General features: G+C 44.1%; 1 protein-coding gene across 1 annotated transcript; it reads left to right on the top strand.

Moving 5' to 3' along the window:
• Window positions 1-11,722: 11,722 nt before the first annotated feature.
• Window positions 11,723-12,331, top strand: LOC147427623 (MFS-type transporter clz9-like). The gene has a single exon (XM_086496740.1). The coding sequence runs from the start codon at window positions 11,723-11,725 to the stop codon at window positions 12,329-12,331; it is 609 nt and encodes a 202-aa protein (XP_086352866.1).
• Window positions 12,332-13,068: the final 737 nt, after the last annotated feature.

Raw genomic sequence — 13,068 nt, 5'->3', positions numbered from 1 at the left:
CCTCTTCTGTCAATTCCTATGTTTGCCTCCAAAACTATTGTATGTGCATGACAATGGCAGTTATACTAGGTGTCGTAGAGCTACGACCAACTATAGAATAGGCTGGTCACTCGGGCCATCAACGGGGATGGACGTGAGTCGAGAGGTGAAAAGGTAAAAGAGATGAACCCACCTCTATGGGAGGTGAAAAGGCATCTCTCTCTCACTCTCACTCACTCTCTCTCTCTCTCTCTCTCACACACACACACACACAGCACTTGCCCTTCGCTACAGACTTGAGCAATGGGAGCTGGCCCCAATGTTGGGACGTAGTCTACTGCGCGTGCTTGCAATAGTAGCATCGGATATGCTTCAAGCTTGATCCTCATTAACTGCAAGTTAAAAAGCATATTTCTCTATCGGTATGGCTGCCAACAACTAGCAACCCATCCTCGCCCTTGACCTTGAGATACGTGCAATGCAGCTAGGCCACAGGTGGCCACTTCGCCGGAGACGTCGGAGGGGAAGTCTCACTCTCAAAACTCAAAAGGAATACCTTTTAATTTTGCGTAAAAGTTGCCCCTTGGATGTTGAGGATCAAGGTAAGAAATCGAGATGGTCTACGTAATGAAAGTGGTTGGAGTAGATGAGGAAGCTTTTAGATAGTAGATTCAGATTCTCTCTCCAAAGCTGCGGTTCAAATAAACAAAAAAAATGTAAGGTGCAAAATGGCAATCACCATGTGCGCAAATGACAATTCTCTTATGCCAAATTATCACCCTAAAAAGTTCTCTAATTGTCAAACAAGCCTAAGTTAGCTGTAGATCAATTTCTAAGAATGCAGTACACATGCCACCATAAAGCATAAATTAATGAATCACCGAACACATGTCACCCAATGTTTGTCTAGCCTTTCACCAAAGTCATATTACAGCGAAAGGTTGGATGAAGTAACGAGTATACATACCCATACAAATGGCCAATGTCTACCGTGAGAAGAAACCATTAGCATTCCAAGGGGGAGCTTTCATCTGTACAATCTTTGAAGATATTTTACTTACCACACATATTATCACCTTACTTTCTTGTATTTCTCGGAGAAGCTAGCTAGAGAGAGGTTGCTATGGAATACGCCGCAATTTCTAGCCTTCCAAATACTATTGAAGAAACAATATCTGACAATGTGAGTATAGATAAGCAGTGCAAAACTTCGAAACTCTTTCCCACTGAGGCACAAATCCTTTTTGAAAAACCTTATCTTTTATATTATTTGTATCCATTTGCACACTTTTCCTGCTAGGCCTCTAATAGCCGGGCATTGCCTATGAACATGTTCGAACATCTGTCGGACCCGATTCCGTGTGCTTGTATCTTGACGCATGTCGGCAAGGGCCCCCAAAGAACCTTCCACATAAATATCTTCATAAAACTAGGCCACTCTGGATTTCAGATGTTCTTCGAGACCTCCACCCATCTAGCCTCCGTCCATTGCTTCTTCCACTGCTTGTTTAATGGGGCGAATCAATCCGCCTAGTGTATTAACACTTGGTAATGCCCTTGGTATGAGTTTTAAATAAATCGCTATTGAAATTCTATTTCCAAGCTTTCCACTCAAAAGTAAATTCATTGATTGGCATCACAATACTAGTCACGCCTTCTACTACTCTGTTAACAAGCAGCTTCTCAGTGTCATTGAGTTGAAACTGGGCTGCCACCTGGTCAACAAATTTCTATCATTTGCCATTTCTATTCAAGAAGTGGCTCAGCCACCACTGGAGTCCTTTACTGTTGATCCTTTTTGTAGTTTCTCTCCAATAAGGGTTCATGATTACACTAACAATTTTAGATAGCCAAGGGGACCCGTTATGATAGGATGGAGTTTTGGAAGTTTCTGGTTAATTCGCTCCACTCCATACCCTTGATGCTCTATTTCACTTTTGCACAAGCTCTCTTGTGATGCCACCCAAACTCAGACTAGACCACGTCGAAGCTAATAGTTTGTCGTGTACCTCAAGCTCTTTCCATTGACCACCATCAGAGCAAAGTTTTGCCTTGTCTACCATATCCTTGGTCATGACAGCCCATAACTGGTCTTGTTTTGCAATTGAGACCACAAATTTGGCACAAAGGGCCTCAACATGAACCGAATGGTTGAGAATCCTAAGGCCACCATGGACCAATGGTCGAGCGACACCTTTCCACTTTGCCCATTGCCATGGCGATAGGACTTTAGTGCTATTCCTCCACAAGAATCTTCCAATAGGTTTCAAAAACTCCTTCCAGTTATATTTGCCTATTTTGAGGAGCAGGCTGGTGAAGGCAATATAGGGAAGCAACACAAACTCCCATCTTCTCATTTTTTTAAAATCTTCTCTAGGACCCACTCAAACCTTTGCTTGTGAGTGACGACCACCGCCAAGGTGGTGCCCATATGCCGAAATTTCCTTCCTTTAGATACAGTCTCCGCTGACCAACCCGATGGATCAAATGTATCGTTTTCCATTAGTGAGATCAATCTAGACTTCTCAATACTACACGTTGATCCTCAAGCCAAAGAAAATACCTCCACAATCTCAAGGGCCTTCCAGAGGACCTGTGGGTAGGCTTTCAAAAAGAGGAGGGAGTCATCTACAAACATCTTGGCTAGAAGCTGGTCATTACCGGGCAAAGTTAAACCTTGAATTTCCCCTCGCTCAGCAACAACTTTGAGCATCGTAATTAGAGGATGCGACCTAATAGCAAATAGAAGAGGGGCCGGGGGCAACCTTGCTTGATAGAACTTTTGGCTTTAAAGGAGATTACAATTCTATCATTGAATAAGAGCTCAGATTGGCTGCTTGCCCCTAGAGTGTGTATAAGTCGGCAATGGTGAGGCCTAAAGCCCAGTGCTTTCATGACATCTTTAATAAAGGACCAATACTCCTATCATAAGCCTTGTACAGGTCTAGCTGAAGCAAAATGCACTCCTGCTTCATGAAGGCTGTGTACTCAATGCCCACGATTGCCATCGAGATATTGTCATATATTCTTCTCCTTTGATAACCCTGCGCTGATGAGGAGAGAAGACTCGGTCCAGGAGTGGGCCAATTCTAAGAGCGATTGCCTTGGCGATGATTTTATATGCTACAAACATCATAGTTATGGGTCACCAATGCTTAAGATGTGAGCAACAAACCTATTTTGGGATATGCTTGATAAGGTCTCTTTTAACAGTGGGATCCAACGACCCGTTGACAAAAGCTTGGTTAGCCATATACCTGATTGGGACCTTGAGGTCCTCCCAAAACTCCCTGAAGAATTCTGTGGTCAGGCCATCCCACCCAAGGGACTTCTCGCGGCTAAGAGTTTGCAATGCAAGAGAGCATTCCTCTTCAGGAAGGGTCTGCGATGCATTGCGTGTACAAAAACAATAGTTCTCTTTGCACTATTTTGCGAAACTCCCACAAGATCACTTGCTCACAAGATAGGAGAGAAAAGGCAAGGCACTGAGATTTAGATCGTGCCATACATGTGATTCAACATTAGAACTCTTGTAGCTTCATGTAGCTTCTGATCTAGTATTATGTTTTCCTTTTTTGAGGGTGGCACCTTATTCAGCCATGGTCGAGTTGTTGCTCGGGGTGGCTCCCCTTCTATAGCCGATGTACTTGGGCTCTTCTTTAGTCTGATGTTGTATGGTTGTTGGGTTTGGTGATCCTGGCACCTTTGCTCGGTTGTGAGCAGGATTGGTTTATGTATTGTTTTGGTGTTTCATTAATATAAAAAGTAAAACGGCACCGCCTTCGACGGCAGCACGGCCTCTCTTACCCTTAAGCTCTAGTGTTGTCCGACTATCATAGCATCTCTTGCCCACTCTCTCAAACGCACCTATATTGCCTCCACGCTCTCCTTGCCTGAGTTTTGCTCTGTGCCCGTGCCCTTTGCTAGTTGAGAAAACATCCGCCTACTCATATGCTCTAGATTTGTCACTTTCTGTACCTACCGCATTTGCAGCTCACCATAGCTACCACCCTGTCCCCACCTTGCTTTGATCACATGCTTACCACCGTACCAACTTACCCTTGCTTGTTAAGAATGGCTTCAACTCGTCACAACCGTGTTGCAAAAGTATCTGTTAGTAGCACAATAGATAATGGGGATGGAGTAGCAGAATCTGTGGCAGTCTGGGAGGGAAAAGTACCCAAAAACCAACTGTATGTAGCAAGGCCGTGTGGAAGGAAGCACAATGCTTTCAGGCTATGGCTATATAGGTGGAGAGAGGATCGGATACCAAGGGAATAGTGGATAATAAGAGGGGAATAGTGGTGTCAACCTTATCTTTAGAGGCCATCTTCTCAGTTTAAGGTCGAATTAAAATTCTCCCAATGGCACTGGCATGGCTGTGGCACTACTCTAAATTCTTGTGGGCTTTGATTCTCCCAACGGCATTGGTGTGGGTCCTCACAAAACTTGAAAACATTGGTGTTGCTATAAATTTTGGTGGGCACCCAACGACCCCTTCTCTTTGTCTGTAGCCTTCGGCTCACAGCTATCGACACATGGCAACGATCTCCCAAGCTCTCTCTCTCTCTCTCTCTCTCTCTCTCTCTCTCTCTCTCTCTCTCTCTCTCTCTCTCTCTCTCTCTCTCTCTCTCTCTCTCTCTCTCTCTCTACGTGCAGGCCTTTTTTTCTCTCACTGAGCGCGTTGAGTGCAGGGCACACTGCCGGAATTGGTTGGAGCGAGGAGGCAAATGACACGTGTCCGGGGAGGGAGCCGCAATCTCTCCCCCTTTTATAACAGTATAGATATTCCACCCTAAAATAGCGCCCCTCATGTCCTGTAGGCTGTGCTTCAACTTTCAAGGGAGAGATAGAGCAGGCACGTATTGACTTAGAGACAATGTTCGCCAAGCAAGTCCGCCCTTGGAACTTGGAGAGTTGAGGACAGTTGGAGTGCTGGCACAAAGTCACCGGCTTACCGAGATCCACCCAGCCTCTTCCCTGTAGTGTGCACGCACTGCTCTCGATTGGAAGTTTTGAAGGCTCTATTCCTCAAAAACGTCATGCCGTACTGATTTGATCTCTGATCGGAAGAGGAGATGGCCACCTGCAATACTTTTCTTTGATCTCGACAGCAGAACCTCCCTCTCTCTCTCTCTCTCTCTCTCTCTCTCTCTCTCTCTCTCTCTCTCTCTCTCTCTCCCCCCCCCCCCCCCCCCCCCCCCCCACTGTGGCTTCCCAAATTCCCACGCTTAACCTCTCTCTCTCTCTCTCTCTCAAGCTTAGCCTGTCGCTCTCTCTTAAGCATCAGTGGCCACTGTCATGGCTAGATCACAGAGGACACACAACACACACACACACACACACTCACTCACTCACTCTCTCTCTCTCTCTCTCTCTCTCTCTCTCTCTCTCTCGCACCATTGTCATGGCCGGATCCCAACGATCAATCTTTAAGTGACCTTACAAAGGAAAGACTTATTCTCTTCCCTTCCATGTTTGCTTGTGTAGCGAATATTGCTTCTTTCTCGGCATTGCTCTATGATCACGAAATCATTGTGTAGCAAATATCGTTGCTCTGTCCATATTTGTTTGTGTAGCGGATATTGTTGCATTTGTAGCGCTGCTTTGTATTAATCAAACCTGCTTGACGCCCCCAATGGCCAATTGTTCATTAATGCCTCGACGATAACGCTCGTGTTGGATAGGACACTAGGTGGTGCCTTTGGCAGTGGACGTTGAATCTAGTGTTGCGGCATGAAGTAGTGTTCGGGAAAAATGTGTCTCAGCTTAATATTGTGCCATTTTCAATTTCCAAAATACCGGTTGAGGGCAAGGGCAAAAGGACAAATTCCCCCCCAAAATAGAGAAAAATAGTGTAAAAACCTGAAAAAGTAACCTAGTTTTCTACAATTTCCTCTTAGCAAATTCAAGGAAAGGAATTTTGTATGTTTGGAATAATGATTTTTCCCCAACAGGGCATCGGAGGCATCTGAGGTGACTCCCTGCATCTGATTGTGGTTGGCTTTGCCTCACGCTGTCATGCTCTCTTGCATCCCAGCTCGTGCGCAATATTGAGTCCAAGGCTGAACCGTGCGGCCATGTTTTTGGGGACTTGGGATGCAAGTTGGGGGGTGGAAATGGGCAGTGGGCACTATGAATGGTGATTTCAGTCCCGTGAGCACCGCAGGAGGTACGCAGGCCATGAGGAGGTGGGAACTGGGAGGTGGTCGCAGGCCGGCATTGATGAAGATGGCGACTCGGCGAGTATAAGGTGCTTGGCGAGCATATTGATGCAGGCGGAAGCACCAGAAGTGGCTGCCACACTGCGCAGGTTGGAATACCCGCAACCCGAAACCGGGAGAGAAAGGGACACCCCAGCAGAAGAAGAAGAGAGTTCTAACGTCGTACCCTATAGGATTGTGCGAAGCTGGCAGGCTAGGAGTCTCTCTCTCTCTCTCTCTCTCTCTCTCTCTCTCTCTGTGTACATATATATATCCTTGGGCCGCTGGGATTCTACATAACACATTGGTCGGATCAAGGACATTCCGCCACGTGTCCGAGGAAGGGAGCCGGAATCCCTTCCTCCATTATCTATTAGTATAGATAGATAGATTCTAGCATAACATGGGAGACGTCCAATCCCGGGGAGGTCACCTAATAAAGATGTAACCTATCACGTGAGTTCAGCAGAAGGGTATTTAAAGTTCTTCAAACTTACAGAAATATCTATACAGAAGGGCATTATTTTTTTGCATTTGAAAAAAACTTACAGATTTTAAAAGAAACGAGTACATTATATTCTTTAAAAAACTCACAGATAAGGGGTTTTACAAACATGTCTTGAACACACGTGATATGGTAGTTTTACACATAGTGAACCCCCCGAGCGTCCAATATGCTCTTCAACGACCGATGCAATACTTTCTTGGACAATGCACGATGCCGAACATCCTTAGACATTGATGTTGATGATGATAGTTTTTCACTTTATTTTTTTGGTACCGGACATTGTATTAGATCCACTATGATTGTATCAATTTGGTCCTATAAGCCATTTTGGCTTTTTGAAGACGTTTAATCAAACATTTCATTTCATAGTAGAGTGAGGCATCTCTCTCTCTCTCTCTCTCTCTCTCTCTCTCTGATAGAAGGCACGCTGCAAGCAATTTTCCGAGAGCTCCTTCTCTCTCTCTCTCTCACGTTTTTGATTGGCTCAGAGAAACATAGACACCTGCAAGCAAAACTCTCTCTCTCTTTCTCTCTCTCTCTCTCTCTCTCTCTCTCTCTCTCACACACACACACACACACACACACACACACACACTCAACATGCGTGGAAGCAGGACCTTCGCCAGAGCAGGTGACTGCTATTGGTGCCTCCTCCGCCTATGATGCTGAGACTGCTGTCTAACTCTGCTTGCCGCCTTGCTAGTGCTGAGAGAGAGAGAGAGAGAGAGAGAGAGAGAGAGAGAGAGAGAGAGGCTTTGAAAGACCTTAATTAGTCACCTCAAATGAGCGATCATGGGCCTGTGACGCTGAACTGGGCGCACAGTACACAATCACGTTCTCTCTCTCTCTCTCTCTCTCTCTCTCTCTCACACACACACACACACACACACACACACACACACACACACACAACAATGTCCTGCCTCGCCGTTGCAGGGCACACAACCGAACAATTCTCCTACTGCCACGTGTTTGGGGGGGGGGGGGGGGGGGGGGAGCCGGAATTCCCTCCCCCATTATCTATTAGTATAGATTTCACTCGCATGTTGGGAGTTTTGAAAAAAGAAAAAGAAAAAAAGAAATCTTGTAGTTTAAGATCTTACAATTGTGGATAGTATGCATTTAGCACAATCCATACATGTCCACTCAAGTACTAATCTAGCACAAATGAGTAGACATGTGCATATCACCTACCTTTGAATGCATAAAGTAAATACAAGTGTGAATATGTTTCTCAACTTGATTGAAGATACTCTTTAAGTAGTCCGCATGATTCTTGGCTGTTTGTGATGGGGCATCTTTGTTCAGAACCTTGTAAATTCTCAAAATATCCTTGTACATATTTTAATTGATTTGTTCAAGATTTTTTAATCTTCATCCCTTTTTAACAATTGAAATCTGTTTTGGAGTGCGTAGCATGTAATTTGACACAAATTATCTTTTAAAGAAAAAAGGCAATCTTGTCTAAAAATAATGAAGCAATTCATCTCCAGAGCATAACCAACTCAAATCTCGTTTTAGTATCTTGTATTGATAAACAAAGCAGTCTTCTTGTGAAAAGCTACAAAAAAGAAAAAAAAATCACCTTTGGAGAGATTTAATCTCCCAACCAGGTGTATTTTGGGAATTTCAAAAAATTTGAAGAGCATTTTGGGAATTTATGACAAAATATTTGGAGTATTTTGGGAATTTTTGAAACTTGAGGGATATATTAGGAATTTCCACAAATTACAGAGGTACTTTGGTAATTTTCCCTTGATGTATTTGTGTTTTTCTAATCCTTTATGTTCCCTTCAGGATTTCTATCTCTAGAGTGTCTTTGCACCATTTTAGATAGTGAATATATTTTTATGAAGCCATTAGAAAAACCTAATTTTTATCTTTATGCTTCGTCTTTAAGCCAGCTATTTGACCTTAAAATAAACAATAATTTGAAATGAAATAAACCTGTCCATCACTACCCAATATTCATTGCTTTTTGAATGTGCAAAAGCAGCTGCCCACTGCCCAGGCGCGTGGCTCTCGGCAGTCTGAAAGCAGCCTAATAATAATGCTTTTGCGCAAACGCGGCAAAGGTAACACGCAAATGCGGACGCGAAGAAGCAGAGGCGCCATGGCTGATGATCAAATGTGGACGCGACGAAGCAGAGGCTCCATGGCTGATGATCATCAAGAACAGCAGCCGGTGATACCTAGCTTGCCCTACGACCTGGCACTCTACATCCTTGCGAGGCTGCCCTTGGGGAAGATGGCGTCGCTCCGGGCCGTGAGCCGATCCTGGCGCCGAGCCCTGCAGCCATCTCCAGATCTCATGTCTGTCAGAGCTTCACTGGGAATCTCCCAAACTTTCTTCCTTCTCTGCGCCAAAGAGTCTAACTCGACTACGTCGGCTATGAAGTTTTCCCTGCTGGACCTTCTTTCCGGCGCACACCTCCCCCTAGTCCCCCGGATCCCTCCCATAATTCTGACTTCTGCGGGCTGCCCCGTTCTGGTAGTAACAGATGGCACCAACATCTTGGTGCTCCATTCACCCTTATATAGGTGGGGATCTCCGCCTCGACCCAATGGAAACGACACATGTATCAATATGCTATTGCTATTGTTCAATCTCGACACCAATAGGTGGTATCGTTGTCATGTTCGTAATTGTCCAGAATTTCCCTATGCACCAGTCATGCTTGACGGACTCTTGTATGTGCTAGACCTGATCAGAACTGGACATGTGAGCAGGTTGAACTTTGGTGCAGCTTTACGAAAGTTGGTGGAACGTAGTACCAATAATATAGACCTAATCCTCTGCTGGTTGTGTTCGGATATGGTTGCTTGGAATGGCAAACTTTATCTCATGGGGACGTGGTTCGGCCTTGACGGTACTTGTGAATTTTCAGCAGAGGCTTGGGATAGGGTAAAGGGGCCAGTTAAAGGCCGGGGTCCAAAAATGGGACACTTTTTGGGGACAAGAGTAGTTGAACACAATACAGTTACAGGACCCTTAAAAAACCAATTTTATTACGTGGCTAAATACATTCCCAATAGAGAGGAGTGGGCCATTAATGGCCCGTATCAGATTTCCATCACGCTTTGGGAACTTTCCCGACTGGCGCACGTCCTGCATTGAATGCATGACCATCATGCGGCTTACTCCCTTCACTTTCGCCACCTTTACAAACCAATCCCGTCACACAGTCATCGATACCTGCACAACACACCATTCTCAGCAATTGTCTTGAGCAATTAGAAACGAAGCATACAAAATAGTTTATCCAGAGATACATTTCACCATTCTGCAGCATTTGTCACATTTATACACTTCACAGTTCCAAGAGTGCACATAAAATCCCTTCAAGCGCATCACACAGTCATGGGTGGATACTTCTTTACACAATCCCTTGCAAGGCAGTAGACAAAAGCACACATCTGCTCTTGCAACAACCAAGGCAGCTCTCCAAACAAACCTACAAAGTAAGCAGAAAAATTCCTTGCAAGGCAGCAGACAAAAGCACACATTTGCCCTTGCAACAACCAAGGCAACTCTGCATACAAACCTCATATCTCGAAGCTGTTGACAGAATCAGCCACATCAGTTTCGAGTCAACTATCTATTCTCAACAACCAGCAAACAACTAAAAAGACCAGGAAGATGCAGAAGTGCAGATTCGCGCAAGATGCAACCAAGTGAAGATGAGTTCGCTTGCCCCATACGAGTGCAAAGCATGTTTACTTGAGAGACATCCACAGCTTGAAGGCCTTCTTTGCACCTCTCTCCTTTTACATAAAAACGGAGGACGGGTTTGCTGTTATGGAAGAGTACATGTTTTGCCTATCTTTATGTGCAAACTTCCTCGAAAAGCTCCCCCTTTTGTTTCACCAAAAAACCCTTCTGTTTTGACACAACAATCAAAGGAGCCATCAGATGTTGAGAAAAGTTCTTCTAGTCATCCACCCAAGCGGAAATTTTCAGTAAGAGAATATGCCAATCTTTTGGAAGATACCTTGAACTGAATTGAATTGCTCATCTACTCAGGTTATACACTCTAAACTTCCTTTTAACATTTTTTGAATAAATGTACTTAATAAATTCACATATAGCTGATGTGATATTTCTTACGACCCATGGTTGATCACATTCAGAATGACAGCGAGGAATCAAGTCACAAAGGGTGGTAAACAACAATCTACAAAGTCAAAACAGAGTTACAGAACTCCAACATCATTGGGCAACCAAGGGATTAAATGAAAAAAAAGCATTCGATTTAGACCAGCAAGGGGTAATGGGAATAGCACACCAACTTCAACAACAAAAGACAGGAGCAGCAACAAAGCCCTTACCTCCACATCAAGGCCTCAAAGCAAGCGGAAAACAACCATAAGGAAACATCCACCTCTCCTCCAACAGGCCAAACCAAGCTTCCCAAAACCAATGCAACCTCAAGAAACTGTGAGTCCCTTAAACGAACTGCCATCAACCAGCAAAGAGTTATCACAACAGCCAAGGAAAACTAAGAAAACAGTTCTGACATGGACGGATCAAGACATGGAAAAAGCTCTTCACGCTAGAGAGAATGGTCTTTCTTTGTGCAAGTGCGCTTTACATTTCGGAATTAGCAGGTCAGCAATCACAAACTGGGAGGAAGGCAGGACTCATAAGAAGAAGAAAGGACCAGCTACACAATTGACGACTGAAGAAGAAGCAGCACTTGTAAAATGGATATATTTGAAGTGTGAATCAGGGCATGGAGTCTCCTTGTTGGACATTAGACTAAAATGGGCTGAAGTTTGTCAGACCAGACACACATTATTCACAAATGGTATTCCTGGAAAGAGCTGGTGGGAAGGTTTTCGCAGGTGACATCCCAAAATTGTGTTTAGAGTTTCAGAGGGCTTGGAGCAGTCACGAGCTAACAAATTTCGACCAGAGATTGTAAAGACCCTGCATGATAATCTTCACAAACTTTATGAGAAACATAAATATCCACCTACAAACATATGGAATGCAGATGAGACAGGTTTTCAGGGCTCTAGAGACAAAGGCATGAAGGTGCTTGCAAAAAAAGGCACAAAAGCAGTTTATGGGATAACTTCTGATTCACGTGAGTGGATGACTGTATTATGTTGTGTAAATGCAGCAGGCCAAACTATACCCTCGTTCTACATTTTCAAAGGAAGTCGCATAGGTAACAACTACATAGAACATTGTGAACCTGACGCCGCAATGGCAATGCAAAAGAAAGCATGGATGACAGGGGAACTTTTTAAGGCTTGGTTAGAGCATTTTGATGCTTGCATAACCCAGAAAGTTGGCAAAGAGTACAGGCATCTTCTAATTTTAGATGGCCATGGTAGCCATGTTTCTTTAGAAGTGGTGACCAAAGCTCATCAAGCAAGTATAGACATCATTACATTACCAGCTCATACTTCACACAAGTTGCAACCTCTAGATGTTAGTGTCTTTAAGTCTTTGAAAGTGAATTTTCGTAGAGAGAGGGATATTTGGCAACAACGGACAGCAGCAAGACAAGCTACAAAAAGTGAACTAGCATCGATTGTTGCTAAAGCAATAGAATCTTCCTTCACAAAGACAAATATTAAATCAGGATTCCGAGCGACAGGGATATGGCCATTGGATGCAACGGTAGTTTAGTTTGAGGAAATGCCATGCAACCATATAAACCTGGTAGAAGACACTATATTTGAATTGCAAACAGACGATACAAATACCCCTATCGAAGAAGACTTATCCCAAGTGGCATGTACACCAATGCATGTAACAATAGAAGACGAAGCAATTCAAGCTCTGAACATCTTGGCCACTCAGCCAAGGGAGACTAATGAAGACATAGAGCAAGGCATCAGCTTTAGTCAACTTCTAGGGGTCAATATCAACTCAACTTTTGAGGAAGTGATGGAAGCAGGTGTGTTTCTAGCTCAAGATACTGACATCGAGAATCATAACCTTCATTTCCAAAGCAGTCAAACAATGGGACCTCAAACCATGATTGACACATCAAATTCAAGGGGTAGCCTTTATTCACATCAGATGCAACAACAAACATTTGCAGATGAGAATGCTAGCAACAGGCTAACCAATCAAATGCAACGCACACCCTCCCGAGAAAGGACCGAGCGCCAGAGCCTATGACAAACACTTGCTAATGAAAATACAAACCCAAATACATCTAATCAATCACACCAAGAAAATGAACAGCAACGCATTATTGATCTTTTGTGGGTCCCAACAACAGAGGTATTCATAAGGCAAGTGAACAGAAAACCTTTTGTGGACTACACAAATAGCCTTATCTTAACCTCAACTCAGTACATGGATGGTATGCAAGATTTGAGTGCAAAGAAGAAAGAAATAGCCAAGGAAAAGGCAGA

This window comes from Adiantum capillus-veneris, chromosome 23 (genome assembly GCF_014529385.1).
Source record: "Adiantum capillus-veneris isolate H3 chromosome 23, ASM1452938v2, whole genome shotgun sequence".
NCBI classification, from domain to species: domain Eukaryota; kingdom Viridiplantae; phylum Streptophyta; class Polypodiopsida; order Polypodiales; family Pteridaceae; genus Adiantum; species Adiantum capillus-veneris.
Note: the sequence above shows the minus strand (reverse complement) of the source record. Positions and strands in the feature narration are given on the sequence as shown.

Excerpts from the sequence above, each read along its gene's own strand:
- LOC147427623 (XM_086496740.1), top strand. The coding sequence starts at position 11,723 with ATGAAGGTGCTTGCAAAAAAAGGCACAAAAGCAGTTTATGGGATAACT.